The sequence below is a fragment of the Pelodiscus sinensis genome, chromosome 9 (assembly GCF_049634645.1).
Source record: "Pelodiscus sinensis isolate JC-2024 chromosome 9, ASM4963464v1, whole genome shotgun sequence".
Lineage (NCBI taxonomy): Eukaryota > Metazoa > Chordata > Testudines > Trionychidae > Pelodiscus > Pelodiscus sinensis.
Window position 1 is genome coordinate 64105863 of NC_134719.1, and position 16913 is coordinate 64122775.

Below are 16913 nucleotides of genomic sequence, written 5' to 3' on the forward strand. Positions count from 1 at the left end.
CCGCCTTGTTCTCCTGGGGGTCTTTCCGAGCTGTTGCCTGGTGTTGAGTTGAATCTTTTTCTGAGTTGAATTGTAGGTTCCTGTCCCTGCATCACTGTCCTTTTCGGTCATGCTCTTTCTATCATTGCTCCCCTTGCTTGGACTTACGATGAGGTCACATTAGCATAGGGCTGCATTACGCTCTCATATTGGATTGCGGCTGCTCTTGGGGAGGGGTGTGATAGTCCAATTGACCCTGCAGGCGGGGGTCCGAGTGCTGCAGGCTTTCCCCCCTCATGTTTGGGAGTGGGCCGAGCTCCCAAAATTGTATGTAGCGGTCTGTGTGCGTAAGGCGGTACTGCTGGCCCCTTCGGCCTGGTCTCCTGTGCAAAACCTGGCGCTCAGCCTGGGTCCATCCCGCTTTGGGGCGCAGGAGTTTTGCAGGACTTCTCCCATGAGATGAGTGTTTCCCACCTGTCTGATTCCCACCTTCCTCCCTTCACACACTGGCTGCCCAGCGCTCGCCCCTGCCAAGTGCCGGGGGCAGCTGAATGCCAACAGCTGCACACCGCAGCTGCCGGATGGAAGCGAGAGCCTGGCACGTTTCCCTGCGGATGCCACTTGCCACTTTCCCAGCCTGCTGCTTTCACACAAGCGATGCGCTGGGCCGGCAGGAGCCCAGCACGGTCCTAGGGGGGCCTCCCCCATTCCCCCAGTTCAGGGCCGGGGAGGGGGATGGTCTCAGGGGAGAGGCTGCTGCTGGCCCTGATCCCCCTCGCTACGGGGCGTAACGCCTGTGCCCCTCTGTGCCAGCTGCGCCCCCCCGGCTGGGTGTACAGCGCCCTGCACCCCTCCCGGCCCGGGCCCCCGCTGACCCCCGGGCTGGGTGTGCAGCGCCCTGCGCCCCTCCCGGCCCGGGCCCCCGCTGACCCCCGGGGCTGGGTGTACAGCGCCCTGCGCCCCTCCCTGCCCGGGCCCCCGCTGACCCCGGGGGCTGGGTGTACAGCCCCCTGCGCCCCTCCCTGCCCGGGCCCCCGCTGACCCCCGGGCTGGGTGTACAGCGCCCTGCGCCCCTCCCTGCCCGGGCCCCCGCTGACCCCCGGGCTGGGTGTACAGCGCCCTGCGCCCCTCCCTGCCCGGGCCCCCGCTGACCCCCGGGCTGGGTGTACAGCGCCCTGCGCCCCTCCCTGCCCGGGCCCCCGCTGACCCCCGGGCTGGGTGTGCAGCGCCCTGCGCCCCTCCCTGCCCGGGCCCCCGCTGACCCCCGGGCTGGGTGTGCAGCCCCCTGCGCCCCTCCCTGCCCGGGCCCCCGCTGACCCCCGGGGCTGGGTGTACAGCCCCCTGCGCCCCTCCCTGCCCGGGTCCCCGCTGACCCCCGGGGCTGGGTGTACAGCCCCCTGCGCCCCTCCCTGCCCGGGCCCCCGCTGACCCCCGGGGCTGGGTGTACAGCCCCCTACGCCCCTCCCTGCCCGGGCCCCCGCTGACCCCCGGGGCTGGGTGTACAGCGCCCTGCGCCCCTCCCTGCCCGGGCCCCCGCTGACCCCCGGGCTGGGTGTACAGCCCCCTGCGCCCCTCCCTGCCCGGGCCCCCGCTGACCCCCGGGGCTGGGTGTACAGCGCCCTGCACCCCTCCCTGCCCGGGCCCCCGCTGACCCCCGGGGCTGGGTGTACAGCGCCCTGCGCCCCTCCCTGCCCGGGCCCCCGCTGACCCCCGGGGCTGGGTGTCCAGCGCCCTGCGCCCCTCCCTGCCCGGGACCCCCGCTGACCCCCGGGCTGGGTGTCCAGCGCCCTGCGCCCCTCCCTGCCCGGGCCCCCGCTGACCCCCGGGCTGGGTGTCCAGCCCCCTGCGCCCCTCCCTGCCCGGGCCCCCGCTGACCCCCGGGGCTGGGTGTCCAGCCCCCTGCGCCCCTCCCTGCCCGGGCCCCCCGCTGACCCCCGGGGCTGGGTGTCCAGCGCCCTGCGCCCCTCCCTGCCCGGGCCCCCGCTGACCCCCGGGGCTGGGTGTCCAGCGCCCTGCGCCCCTCCCTGCCCGGGCCCCCGCTGACCCCCGGGCTGGGTGTACAGCCCCCTGCGCCCCTCCCTGCCCGGGCCCCCGCTGACCCCCGGGGCTGGGTGTACAGCCCCCTGCGCCCCTCCCTGCCCGGGCCCCCCGCTGACCCCCGGGCTGGGTGTACAGCGCCCTGCGCCCCTCCCTGCCCGGGCCCCCGCTGACCCCCGGGCTGGGTGTACAGCCCCCTGCGCCCCTCCCTGCCCGGGCCCCCGCTGACCCCCGGGCTGGGTGTACAGCGCCCTGCACCCCTCCCTGCCCGGGCCCCCGCTGACCCCCCGGGCTGGGTGTACAGCGCCCTGCGCCCCTCCCTGCCCGGGCCCCCCGCTGACCCCCGGGCTGGGTGTACAGCCCCCTGCGCCCCTCCCTGCCCGGGCCCCCGCTGACCCCCGGGCTGGGTGTACAGCCCCCTGCGCCCCTCCCTGCCCGGGCCCCCGCTGACCCCCGGGCTGGGTGTACAGCGCCCTGCGCCCCTCCCTGCCCGGGCCCCCGCTGACCCCCGGGCTGGGTGTCCAGCGCCCTGCGCCCCTCCCTGCCCGGGCCCCCGCTGACCCCCGGGCTGGGTGTACAGCCCCCTGCGCCCCTCCCTGCCCGGGCCCCCGCTGACCCCCGGGCTGGGTGTCCAGCGCCCTGCGCCCCTCCCTGCCCGGGCCCCCGCTGACCCCCGGGCTGGGTGTACAGCGCCCTGCGCCCCTCCCTGCCCGGGCCCCCGCTGACCCCCGGGGCTGGGTGTACAGCCCCCTGCGCCCCTCCCTGCCCGGGCCCCCGCTGACCCCCGGGCTGGGTGTACAGCGCCCTGCGCCCCTCCCTGCCCGGGCCCCCGCTGACCCCCGGGCTGGGTGTACAGCCCCCTGCGCCCCTCCCTGCCCGGGCCCCCCGCTGACCCCCGGGCTGGGTGTACAGCCCCCTGCGCCCCTCCCTGCCCGGGCCCCCGCTGACCCCCGGGCTGGGTGTACAGCGCCCTGCGCCCCTCCCTGCCCGGGCCCCCGCTGACCCCCGGGCTGGGTGTCCAGCGCCCTGCGCCCCCGGGGGGCTCCTGGCTGGGGTTCCCCGCAGCACCCCACTGTCCCCAGGCGGAGCCCCGCGGGCACTGGCTCCCCAGCCAGCGTGCGGGGGCGGGGCCCGGCGGCACAGGGGGGCGGGGCCCGGCGGCACGAGGGGCGGGGCCCGGCGGCACAAGGGGCGGGACCCGGCGGCACGAGGGGCGGGGCCCGGCGGCGGCAGTGCGCAGGCGCGGCCGGCCGGTCCCTGTCACGGCGGGATGGAGGGGCTCATCGGGCTGGTGAACCGGCTGCAGGACGCCTTCGCCGCGCTGGGCCAGAGCTGCCTGCTGGGGCTGCCGCAGATCGCCGTGGTGGGCGGGCAGAGCGCCGGCAAGAGCTCCGTGCTGGAGACCTGCGTCTCCCGGTGAGCCCCGCCCCCGGGACCCCCTACGGCCCCGCCCCCGCCACCTGCCCCCCAGCGCCCCCCAAGCGGTGCCCTCTGTCACCCGCGGAACCTGCGCAGGATCTGCCCCCCCGCGGCCACTAGCCCCCCCACCGACCGCGCCTCTGCCCCCGCCAGCCTCTAGCCTCCCCCACCCCTCCCTGACACCCCCCCCGCCAGCCTCTAGCCTCCCCCCCTCCCTGACACCCCCCCCAACCTTCCCCCCACCCTCCCTGACACCCCCCAAACCTTCCCCCCACCCTCCCTGACACCCCCCCCGCCAGCCTCTAGCCTCCCCCACCCTCCCTGACACCCCCCCCGCCAGCCTCTAGCCTCCCCCACCCTCCCTGACACCCCCCCCAACCTTCCCCCCACCCTCCCTGACACCCCCCCCGCCAGCCTCTAGCCTCCCCCACCCTCCCTGACACCCCCCCCAACCTTCCCCCCACCCTCCCTGACACCCCCCACCCTCCCTGACACCCCCCCCGCCAGCCTCTAGCCTCCCCCACCCTCCCTGACACCCCCCCCGCCAGCCTCTAGCCTCCCCCACCCTCCCTGACACCCCCCCCGCCAGCCTCTAGCCTCCCCCACCCTCCCTGACACCCCCCCAACCTTCCCCCCACCCTCCCTGACACCCCCCCCGCCAGCCTCTAGCCTCCCCCACCCTCCCTGACACCCCCCCCAACCTTCCCCCCACCCTCCCTGACACCCCCCCAAACCTTCCCCCCACCCTCCCTGACACCCCCCCAACCTTCCCCCCACCCTCCCTGACACCCCCCCCGCCAGCCTCTAGCCTCCCCCCCCTCCCTGACACCCCCCCCGCCAGCCTCTAGCCTCCCCCACCCTCCCTGACACCCCCCCAAACCTTCCCCCCACCCTCCCTGACACCCCCCCCAACCTTCCCCCCACCCTCCCTGACACCCCCCCGCCAGCCTTCCCTCGGCTCCTCTTGGGTCCCCTCAGACCTCTAGTCTCCCTCATCCCCTCCCTGACACCCCCCCGCCAGCCTTCCCTCGGCTCCTCTTGGGTCCCCTCAGACCTCTAGTCTCCCTCATCCGCTCCCTGACACCCCCCCGCCAGCCTTCCCTCGGCTCCTCTTGGGTCCCCTCAGACCTCTAGCCTCCCCCATCCCCTCCCTGACACCCCCCCGCCAGCCTTCCCTCAGCCGCTCTTGGGTCCCCTCAGACCTCTAGTCTCCCCCATCCCCTCCCTGACACCCCCCCGCCAGCCTTCCCTCGGCTCCTCTTGGGTCCCCTCAGACCTCTAGTCTCCCCCATCCCCTCCCTGACACCCCCCCCCCCCGCCAGCCTTCCCTCGGCTCCTCTTGGGTCCCCTCAGACCTCTAGTCTCCCTCATCCGCTCCCTGACACCCCCCCGCCAGCCTTCCCTCGGCTCCTCTTGGGTCCCCTCAGACCTCTAGTCTCCCTCATCCGCTCCCTGACACCCCCCGCCAGCCTTCCCTCGGCTCCTCTTGGGTCCCCTCAGACCTCTAGTCTCCCCCATCCCCTCCCTGACACCCCCCGCCAGCCTTCCCTCGGCTCCTCTTGGGTCCCCTCAGACCTCTAGTCTCCCCCATCCCCTCCCTGACACCCCCCCGCCAGCCTTCCCTCGGCTCCTCTTGGGTCCCCTCAGACCTCTAGTCTCCCCCATCCCCTCCCTGACACCCCCCCGCCAGCCTTCCCTCGGCTCCTCTTGGGTCCCCTCAGACCTCTAGTCTCCCCCATCCCCTCCCTGACACCCCTCCCCCCCCGCCAGCCTTCCCTCGGCTCCTCTTGGGTCCCCTCAGACCTCTAGTCTCCCTCATCCGCTCCCTGACACCCCCCGCCAGCCTTCCCTCGGCTCCTCTTGGGTCCCCTCAGACCTCTAGTCTCCCTCATCCGCTCCCTGACACCCCCCCGCCAGCCTTCCCTCGGCTCCTCTTGGGTCCCCTCAGACCTCTAGTCTCCCCCATCCCCTCCCTGACACCCCTCCCCCCCCGCCAGCCTTCCCTCGGCTCCTCTTGGGTCCCCTCAGACCTCTAGTCTCCCTCATCCGCTCCCTGACACCCCCCGCCAGCCTTCCCTCGGCTCCTCTTGGGTCCCCTCAGACCTCTAGTCTCCCTCATCCGCTCCCTGACACCCCCCGCCAGCCTTCCCTCGGCTCCTCTTGGGTCCCCTCAGACCTCTAGCCTCCCCCATCCCCTCCCTGACACCCCCCCGCCAGCCTTCCCTCGGCTCCTCTTGGGTCCCCTCAGACCTCTAGTCTCCCTCATCCGCTCCCTGACACCCCCCGCCAGCCTTCCCTCGGCTCCTCTTGGGTCCCCTCAGACCTCTAGTCTCCCCCATCCCCTCCCTGACACCCCCCGCCAGCCTTCCCTCGGCTCCTCTTGGGTCCCCTCAGACCTCTAGTCTCCCTCATCCGCTCCCTGACACCCCCCCCCCCCGCCAGCCTTCCCTCGGCTCCTCTTGGGTCCCCTCAGACCTCTAGTCTCCCTCATCCGCTCCCTGACACCCCCCGCCAGCCTTCCCTCGGCTCCTCTTGGGTCCCCTCAGACCTCTAGTCTCCCTCATCCGCTCCCTGACACCCCCCCGCCAGCCTTCCCTCGGCTCCTCTTGGGTCCCCTCAGACCTCTAGTCTCCCTCATCCCCTCCCTGACACCCCCCCGCCAGCCTTCCCTCGGCTCCTCTTGGGTCCCCTCAGACCTCTAGTCTCCCCCATCCCCTCCCTGACACCCCCCCGCCAGCCTTCCCTCGGCTCCTCTTGGGTCCCCTCAGACCTCTAGTCTCCCTCATCCCCTCCCTGACACCCCCCCGCCAGCCTTCCCTCGGCTCCTCTTGGGTCCCCTCAGACCTCTAGTCTCCCCCATCCCCTCCCTGACACCCCCCCGCCAGCCTTCCCTCGGCTCCTCTTGGGTCCCCTCAGACCTCTAGTCTCCCTCATCCCCTCCCTGACACCCCCCCGCCAGCCTTCCCTCGGCTCCTCTTGGGTCCCCTCAGACCTCTAGTCTCCCTCATCCCCTCCCTGACACCCCCCCGCCAGCCTTCCCTCGGCTCCTCTTGGGTCCCCTCAGACCTCTAGTCTCCCTCATCCCCTCCCTGACACCCCCCCGCCAGCCTTCCCTCGGCTCCTCTTGGGTCCCCCTCAGACCTCTAGTCTCCCTCATCCGCTCCCTGACACCCCCCCGCCAGCCTTCCCTCAGCCGCTCTTGGGTCCCCTCAGACCTCTAGTCTCCCCCATCCCCTCCCTGACACCCCCCCGCCAGCCTTCCCTCAGCTCCTCTTGGGTCCCCTCAGACCTCTAGTCTCCCCCATCCCCTCCCTGACACCCCCCCGCCAGCCTTCCCTCAGCTCCTCTTGGGTCCCCTCAGACCTCTAGTCTCCCCCATCCCCTCCCTGACACCCCCCCGCCAGCCTTCCCTCGGCTCCTCTTGGGTCCCCTCAGACCTCTAGTCTCCCTCATCCGCTCCCTGACACCCCCCCGCCAGCCTTCCCTCAGCTCCTCTTGGGTCCCCTCAGACCTCTAGTCTCCCTCATCCGCTCCCTGACACCCCCCCTGCCAGCCTTCCCTCAGCCGCTCTTGGGTCCCCCTCAGACCTCGTCTTCCCCTATCCCCTCCCTGAAACCGCTCACCTCCTTCCCCCGGTGCCAGCCTTCCCTCAGCTCCTCTTGGGTCCCCCTCAGACCTCTAGTCTCCCCCCATTCCCTCCTTGAAACCGCTACCCCTCTCCCTGCCACCATTCCCTCAGCCGCTCTTGGGGGTCCTCCCCTCGGACCTCTAGCCTCCCCCGCATTCCCTCTCTAAAACTGCTCACCCCAAACCCATAGCTTCCCCCTAAATTCCCTCCCTGAAATATGCCCCCCCCCCCCGCAGCGCGCGCGCACACGCACACCCCCCCCCCGGGGCAACCTTTGAGTCACATCAGCTCAGGGGGCAGGTGCGACAACGTGGGCTGCAGCTTTTATAGCTCCTGGCCGGGACACAATGAAAATCCACCCACCCCCTTCTTGCCGTGAGAACCCAGCTAGCGCTGCGCCGTGGGGCTTGCCCTAGGCGGTAGCATTCTGCAAGGCTGGGTTACGAGAGAGCAGCGCAGGGAGGGGTGGCCAGCGGATTTTGATATCTTCCCATTGATGAAGGTTTGCTCTCAGCCTGCAGAGGATGCTGTCAGCCAAAGCCAGAGATGCTAAGTCACACCGGAAAACAGCAGCCCCTTATCTTTGATGTCAGGTTAAATTCTCTCTTAAGCCGCCCTTACGAAACTGAGGAGTGGGGAAAGCACAGAGAAGAAACTTAGCTAGTGATTCCCATCCAACAAAGAGAGCCACCAATTTCCTCACAGGCGTTAGAACAAAGGCTGTGTGTTTATAAACACCGATGTGTGTATAGAGGAGAAATCCGTGTTGTGCATGCCTTTGGGGGGATGTGTATTGTTTCAGCCAAAAGAAACATTTGCACAAAGATTGGCAGTGTTAAAATCACACCAGTGACTACTTCACAGATCACGTCTGGGAATGGATCTGTATTTACCCTGCTTGTGCAGTGTGTCTGTGCTGGAGATCCAACAGGATGGCAGTGTGTTGTGCTCAATCTGGACTTCCCTGTGAGAAGTACACAAGCTTCCTGATGTGATTGCTCTTGCGCGCAAAGGTTTAGGAAAGAACTATTTCCCATTGGCATATTGCACAACTTCCAGTGCTGCACAACTAATCAAGGAAATGGACAATGATTAGGGGAACAGAGTTTTTTCAAAGGAGAACATGAGAACGGCCACACTGGGTCAGACCAAAGGTCCATCCAGCCAGTCTCCTCTCTGCCGACAGTGGCCAATGCCAAATGTCCCAGAGGGAGTGAACATAACAGGGAATCCTCACATGATCCCTCCTCTCCTGTCGTCCGTTCCCAGCCTCTGACAGAGGCTAGAGACGCTGCCTAACCTCCATGAATTTATCTAGTTCTTTCTTGAACCCTGTTAGTCAAGTTTGTTGTCCTTTAACTGAACACTGTTCTCACAATATTTAAGAAGAGCTTGTTTATTGTTGTAAAGAAGAAAAAAATCAGTTTAACTTGTGTAACAACAGTTAACATCTGATGCTAGGCTAGTTAATAGTGATCTTTCTGGGAAAATATAAATGTGGAAGAAATAAGTAGAAATACCACATAAGATTCTAGTTTTGCTGATCAACCACGTTTGGTTTACAAGTGGCACTTTATTGTTTTATGCGGCGTTGTAACAGTTGGGGCTGTGTTTTGGTCTGATTACTGTATTGGCGTTACTTGGCAGGAAATACAGGAGGAACTTTATGCGACAGTATTCCAAATTCAGTCTTTTTTAGATTTTTTTTTTCACTTTTTTTTCCTCATTTTTTGGCAAAGATGTTCTACTGGCATGTGTACAAACGCTTGTACAATTCGTAAGTGTATGTACAGAGCCAAATGTGTTAAATACTGGTATAATATACCAGTGTTTGCCAAACTTTGGAAACTAGAGATTCACTTAAGGATTGAAAAAGCCCACCCAATGCGATGCCCCCCTCAACTTTGCCATATATTGGAGTGTCTTAATTTATGGTGTTTCTTCTATGCGCTCCTCCCTCTGGAGACCATTGGCATGTAAATCTTTATACAGGTTGAACCTCTCTAGTCCAGGACACTCTGGTCTGGCAACCTCCCTGGTCCGGTGTGATTTGGGTTAGTTGGGTGTTCGCTTATTATTGATGTGGCCAAGTTTCCCGTGGTCCCATAAACTTTATTTCCAGCCAAGGCTCTGTGCTGTTATTTAGCTCTAATTTTCCCCTAAATTAGTCAGCTCAAACTTAGGCAGACATTGCTGCTTTGCTTATACCTGGGGCAGGCTTTGACGGTTTTCTTGGCAAATGTAACATACTCTCTTAAGAGTCTGGAGGAGAAATGAGAGGTGGTCTGTGCCTCTCTGAGTCCTGGCCCCAGGGGGAAGCGTTTGTGCCACACACTTGGAGGAGTGAGATAAGAACAGCATTCTTCTATTCTGCACATACCCCATCCCGATGGGTGACTGTAGCAGAAATAAACATGTGCACAGACTAATAATCAAGGAGTCCAATGTGTGGGAGCTAGTGGGCGAGATAATCAAAGACACAAAGAGTATTGAGGTACCTGTCTGCTATTGCAAGCCAGAAAGATTTGGGCACAAAGACCCTTAATACCTTTGAGGAGCTGAGCGTACTGCTTGGTTCTGAGTCACTGACTTCAGTGGTGCTTGATCAAAACCCTGACCCCGATGGTGCTTTTGGAAAATATCCCCAGGAAGCTAATGAGTAATATTTAAAAGACATTCAGGGCAAACTGTACGTAGCGTGAATGGTTTTACAAGGGGAAAAGCCAAGTAGAGTCTTGTCCAGAGGAGATTCCATTCAGCAGAGCGAATGTTTAAGATGGCAGCCCTCTTACATGTTGTGTGCTCTTCCAGATGCTCTTTATTCAGCTGGAAATAGAATAACCTTATTTTCTGACTTCTGTGAATATTGAAGTAGTAATAATCAGATTTCAAAGCCGGAAGCTCTCTTATTTCCTACGCTGCTTAACGCAATTGGCATGCGGCAAAGTAATTGCTTTATAAGGGATGTGAACTTTGAATGACGCAATGATAATCAACAGTCAACCATACACATGAGGGCTCAGGAGGACTCGGGTGAGTGCTGTAAGAATTACTGGCAATCCTTTAGAACGTAAGAATGGCCAGACTGGGTTGGACCAAAGGTCTAGCTACCCCAGTGTCCTGTCCTGACTGTGGCCAGATGCACCAGAGGGAATGAACAGAACAGGGAATCCACCTGTCGCCCATTCACAGCTTCTGACTAACACCATTCCTGCCCATCCTGGCTCATAGCCGTTGACAGACCTAACCTCCATGAATTTATCTAGCTCTTCTTTGGACCCTGTTATAGTCTGGCCCTGGGACAGTTGCTGCCTTTGCCCCCCTCTCCTCATTGATGGACCTGTTCTCAGGGAAGTTGGTCTGCAGAAGAGATCCTCCTAAATATTTTTTGGGGGGTGTGGGGTGTTGTATGTAAACTCTGAGGACAAGACTTTTGGGATTGGTGGTTTTTTGTGTCTGTGTGTGAAGAAAAAGGAGACAAAAATCCTTTGTTCTCTCGAGGGGAGAGAGTTTGGGACTCTGGATTCAACATAATCCTAGAGTATGTCATGTTTCATTATTTCCTTTTTGGGATGTTTGGCCTTCTTTTGACTGAAGGACCGTTTGCCCATGGGGACAGAACATCCTTTAAGCTGGTATCGTTATTTTTCAGAGAGAATAAGGGACATTTCTGGTTTGATGTAACATTTTATCCTTGTGTGATTGTTCATATTCTGACTCAATTGTGCATGATGTCCCGGAAATGATAGTTAAATAATGGATGTCAAATATGAGAGAGAAATGGTTTCTTGTCGGAGGCAACTTTTGGTCCAGCTTGGCCAGATCCACCCTACATTAATATTTTGCAATTCAGCCTTAGGGTTGTGGGGAGACCTAAATTTAACTTAAAATGTTGTCCATCTCTTGAGCTTGCAACATGCAAGACTAGTGCCAGCTTTTGTCAGTAATGTCTTGAATTTCATTGCGCTTTGCAGCGGCTGGAATGGCAGGATGAGTGAGCTGTGAATATCTAGTGTGAAAAACTAAAATAATTGGTTTTTAAAACTCCCTGCTTTTGCCTGTCCAACCTCTTGAAAGCGAGGCTGCCTTAGCACTGCAATTCCTATTGGATGGGTGTTGGAAAGAGAGAGAAATTAGAAGCAGTAATACTCTAACCTCTGAAATCGCTTTTCCATACAAAAAATGTGGCTCTGTTATTATGGTCTGACACCTCATTCTACCAGCGGCAGAAGCAAAAGCGTTCACGACATTTTTCAGCAACACAAAGGTCCCATTTCTGCTCCTGACAGAAAATGAAACGTCAGACCTTCCCCCATATTGTTAATTTAAAATTCTGTGTTGGCTGATGAGGGTCTCCAATCAGGGCATGCGTTTATGTTTTTTGGAGAGTTCGTATGTGGATCAAAAAGATACCTTTTTTTGGTCAGAGGTTTTGATGGTGGTTCTGAGATGTTAGAATTAGTCGGGCTGAAGGAGGGCTTGTTTCCAGGGTATATATAAAGTGATCAGAGTTGAAATGCATAATAAATGCCATTCATTACATAATGGTTCAGGCCGTGGAACTGATATCACTACCATGTCTGTGGGAGGTTGTGAGTGCCTGTTGTTTTTCATCTAATGATGGCAAATAGGAAATTCAGTACATTACGTCTGTCTGACTTTTGAGCGAAATAATTTCCTATTCTGACCTTTGCAAAGGTTACCACGCTTTATTTGAATGTTGAAGGCAATGTCTGTACAGAATTCTGATGTGATGTTAGGTGATACAGGTATTTTTAGTCTCTTGTATTTTACTGAGGTGCAAAATCTCAGTGCATTTTTATATTTTGTGTCCGTCTTCCATGCGCACTCACCTTGTGCCAATTAGCCTTCTCAGGTGAGCAAACATTTTGGTGTTGAAGACACACATTTTACTCTTTAACACAGCCATTTTAAGACTTCCTGATTTTTTTTCCCCCCTACTTGGAATTGGGGGAGGACACCACCTGCATGGTAGATAAAAGAAAGTTTTACTTTGTTTTTACAAGAAAAAAGAACACTTTTGCGGGGCTGATATCACGCTGTCATGTTCTGGATGCCTGCCACATAGAATGGCTGTATGCTGTGAAGAATAGTTTGCTTACTTGCCTGCATCCCGATTTGTTAGTGCAGCACATAAAGGCACAGCTGAAGCAGAATCAGCATGAACAGGGATGTGTTTCATCTCACCTCTTTATCTCGGCTCGTGGCTGGCATGTTGTCCTGACTGTCATGGGACTGCTAGTGGGCAGCCTCGAAACGGTATCTAAACTCTTTGAAACCTTTCACTTAGGTAAAGGCGGCACGTTTTTAACATAAAACCCCTTCCAGCACACAGAAGGGTATTTTGAATGTCTCTTTATTTGTGTAGAAATAGAACTGAAACAGGAGTGTCGACACAATTAACATATGGAATTAGCACAGTGATATCACCAGTGGGGGGTGTGATTTTTTTTTTTTTTTTTTTTTGGTCCCCCTCCCCCCCAAGTTCTATTCAGGTCTTCCCTCCCTCTGGAGTAGCTGTTCTCTCCCCTTGCCCTTGACTGATGGAGAACTCCTCCTCTGAGACTAGACTCACTTTTTTGGCATTAATTTATCAGAAGCACTCAGATGAGCCCCTAAAAGGGACGAGGTAGTCATTCCTGTCCCACACGCTGACCAACAATGATTTTCCCGAAGATACTTGATTCCTGAGGGACATTTCAGCCAGCCTCTGCCATCCAGAGATCATGGGAGAAGTATGACCACAGGGGTTTCTAGGCCTGCGTCTGTAACGCATCTCTACTTTCCTACATGTGTAGGTCATTCACTTTTGCTCCTCCTTCCATGACCATTGCATTAGATAGGAGCATGAAGGAGACACCGAACTGGGATGATTAGAATTCTTTATCCTCTCCATTTTAGCTCATTAACAAGCTGGTTTTGGACTTAATTCTAGGTAGGCGTTGGGAGAGATCTTCAGGCATGTTGTGTCTCATTGTCACATCTCTTTCCTTCCCCTTAGGACTAGGGATGTAAAGTAGCGATTATTTGCTAATCGAGTAGTTGATAGAATTTCCATTGACTAGTCGATACTCACTTCTGTGCTCTGCCTTTGAAGTGTACAAGAGTCCCAGCGGGGGACTCTTCTACATTTCCAAGCTGACCCCAGACTCCATGTGGGCGCTTCCGCTTTGATATGCACAAGAGCGCCAGTGGGGGACTCTACATTTCAAAGCTGGCATGCCTCATGGAGCCCAGGGTCAGATGGGGAGTCCCCAGCTGATCATAGAATCATAGAGCTGGAAGAGACCTCAGGAGTCATCAAGTTCAGCCCCCTGCCCAAGGCAGGACCAATCCCAACTAAATCAACCCAGCCAAGACTTAAAAACCTCTAGGGATGGAGATTCCACCCCCTCCCTAGGTAACCCATTCCAGGGCTTCCCCACCCACCTAGGGAAATAGTTTTTCCTAATATCCAACCTAGACCACCTCCACTGCAACTTGAGACCATTGCTCCTTGTTCTGCCATCTGTCACTACTGTGAACAGCATTTCTCTAGCCTCTCTGGAACCTCCCTTCAGGAAGTTGAAGGCTGCTTTCAAATCCCCCCTCACTCTTCACTTCTGCAGATTAAACAAACCCAAATCCCTCAGTCTCTCCTCATAAGTCATGTGCTCCATCCCCCTCATCATTTTGGTTGCCCTCCGCTGGACCCTCTCCAATCCTTTCTATCGTGGGGGACCCAGAACTGGACACAATACTCCAGATGTGGCCTCACCAAAGGGGAATAATCACTTCTCTGGATCTGCTGGCAGTGCTCCTCCTAATGCACCCTAATATGCCATTCACCTTCTTGGCTACAAGGGCCCCCTGTTGACTCATCTCCAGCTTCTCATCCACTATAATCCCCAGGTCCTTTTCTGCAGAACTGTTACTTAGCTGTTCCGTCCCCAGCCCGTAACTATGCTTGGGATTCTTCCGTCCCAAGGGCAGGACTCTGCACTTGTCCTTGTTGAACCGCCTCAGATTTCTTTTGGCCCAATCCTCTAATCTGTCCAGGTCACTGTGGAGTCCCCAGCTGATCCTGGACTCCACGCAGTGCTGCCGCATTGAAATGCCGCGAAGAGTCTGATGCTGGGCTCCCCAGTACATTCAAAGCGGCAGCACCACACGGAGCAGCTGAGCCCGAGCTCTGTGCGGCGCTGCCGCTTTTAAGTACCCCCCTTCTTCTCTTCTCCCTCTCCCCCCCCGCTGCCTGTATCTGTTAGGGGCTGCAAGGGGGAGGAGCGACTAGTCGACTAACCTGTCGACTATCTGATAAGCATTTGCTAATCGGATGGTCACTAGTCCTTTACATCCCTACTTAGGACTTGGTCCTTGGTCCCTTGGCACCACGAGGAAAGCAGCTCCACAGTGAGGCTGCAGGTGCTAGCGGCGGTGCTGTGAAAGAGCCTCGCTCACCACCTTCTGCAGAGCCAAGCTTCCTGCAGCCACTCCTAGGCAGTTTGCTTCTGAGCACTGGGAGGTGTTTGGATACCACAGGGATGGGCTCTACAGATATAGCTGGACGGAGCTGGAATCCCTGACTTGACGGGCTCCGTTAGCAGAAAAGGACACTCGCAGCCCAGAAGAATGGCTTGACGGCTCAGGGCCTGCCTTTCTCAGTCTACCCGCGCGGTGAGGAAATCATTCATGAGTTCTAGCTGGATGCAGAATTTTTCCTCCCCAGAGCAGTGCACAATTATATAAGCTGATTTATGACTTCTGGGACTTGCCTTTCATTGATTCAACACTCACTGAGCCATTATCCCGATTGTAGAAGGCAGATTAACCCTCAGAAGTCCCTGGTTCTGCACAACTTAGAACCAAACTAACTGTGATCTAGGAAAAACACCAGAGCTCCATGTCTGTTCCCTGCAGGTTACTGCACCAAGGCCCTGGGTAAACGGCGTCAGGATTTGGGAGATAAGTCCAGTAATGCACCATAGCCTATTGCTTCACTTGACTTGCTTCGTATTTTCTCGGCAAGATAATTTGGTTGTTTCTGGACTTCAGTATTAGAGAGTAGCTAGTATACGGCCACACTTCAGCCCCATTGGCGCTAGAAATGCAGCATTTTATAGCCACTAATATGACAGTTTGGGAGGTTCTATTGATTACTGGTGCTGTTCCAAGAAAATGATCTCATGTCTGTGCAGGGAAAATGAATGGTTGAAATACTGCTAAAAACTGTCAAGAAAATTAATTGGTACAGAAATGTCCACAGGGAGAGTTACACTGAAATGGAATGACAAAATGTTGCAAAAAGGGCAATGGAACATCAGTAACTAATTAAATAACAGTAAAAAAATCAGTAACGAGGCAAGAACTCAGCCAGTAAGGACAAAGATAGGTCTAATGAGCCTGCATAAATTTGTCAGAGCACTCGTTTGATCTGGAGAATATATATACCTTTGTAGAGTTACTGGACAAGGCGAGTATATTCTAGAAAATATATCTGAACAAAGCAAATATTCTGTATCCTAGCTTCCCGGACCTGTTACAAACTTAACATTGGACAAGTGTTATCTCTGTAGTGGCATTTTTAGGGAGGGGAAACTGTTTTCATTTGCTTTGTCATCACGAACTGTGAAATGTGGCATGTTGCCTTTTCACGTGGCTGCTTGCAAGCGTTAGTGATGAACAGGCTGTTCCAATTCACTGCTTTATCATGGACACAAGGGTTGGAAGTTTCAGTTAGCAATTAAACTGCTGGTCTCTCTTCAAAGGCACTTAATTATCTGCCCTAACTTCTCAATTATTGAGGGACAGTCTTCACTCATTAATAGATTTGCTTTCCGCAACCAACTCTTTGTGTTAACTTTCCATGAGTGGTGTACCTGGATGTTGTCGGTGATCTCCTATTCAGAGGGGTCTCCGGGTTAGGCTGCGTCAGCAAAACCAACAAGGAGTCCTGTGGCACTTTAAAAACTAACACATTTATTTGGGCACAAGCTTTCATGGGCTGGAACCCACTTTGCTAGATGCATCTGATGAAGTGGGTTCCAGCCCAAGAAAGTTTGTGCTCATGTAAATTTGTTAGTTTTCAAGGTGCCACAGGATCCCACAGTGATATCACAGCAGGTCAGACATGGGCTTCTAGCTACAGCAGGTTGTTTTTTTCAATAGTGATACTCTGCACAAAAAACAACCCCCCCCCTAAAAAAATGTGGGAGCTGAGGTGAAAAAGCAGAATATAAATGACAATGAGGTGATTGGCTTTTGGGTTACAAAGTAAGATAGCTCAAACTACCAGCTGTAGAAAAAATCTTGAGTGCTATTAGGGAGCTGAGATTCCACGTCTGGGTTGCTGCTAATAGATTTAGAGGCTGCAAATCCATGTTTATTCGCATTCACAGATGGGGATGCAGATATCTGCAGTTCATGTTTGCTGATGTGGGTGCATATGTGGATACACATTTTGTATCTGAGGCTCTAAATATATTGCCCATTTCAAATGTCACTTGTTCTCTGGACCACTTCTCTGGCAGTAGACCCATAGGAGTGTAATTTTTCAGTCCCAGATTCCTTGGATGTCCGGTATTGATGCCAGACACACGTTCTGAAGGGGCTACAGATAAAAGATGTTGCTTGGAGATTGTATTTTCTCTTTGTTGTGTAAGATGATAGGCACAGTGGCAGTGCTGTCTGAAAATGTTTCTTGTCCCCTTTTCTGTCATCATATGCAGATAAAGCAATTGCCCATGTGTAACTGTCTCATAGCGCCTCTTCTTTAGGATGGTTTATAACCAGACCTGGCTTCTTCCACTTTGCGTGGTCAGATGTCTTCTCTCAATACTATTGTTTTAGT

General features: G+C 57.2%; 1 protein-coding gene across 11 annotated transcripts in view; it reads left to right on the forward strand.

The window, feature by feature from the left end:
* Positions 1-3230: 3230 nt before the first annotated feature.
* The window catches only part of DNM3 (dynamin 3), a 209387-nt gene continuing 195704 nt past the window's right edge, over positions 3231-16913 (forward strand). For 6 of the 11 annotated variants that reach the window (XM_075937052.1, XM_075937053.1, XM_075937055.1 and 3 more), the window contains exon 1: positions 3232-3432. In XM_075937052.1, the coding sequence (XP_075793167.1) occupies positions 3287-3432 (146 nt within the window). In that variant the 5' untranslated portion in view covers positions 3232-3286. Of the gene's footprint in view, positions 3433-16913 lie in introns of all 11 variants that reach the window. The other 5 variants (XM_075937046.1, XM_075937047.1, XM_075937054.1 and 2 more) reach the window with 3 other exon arrangements.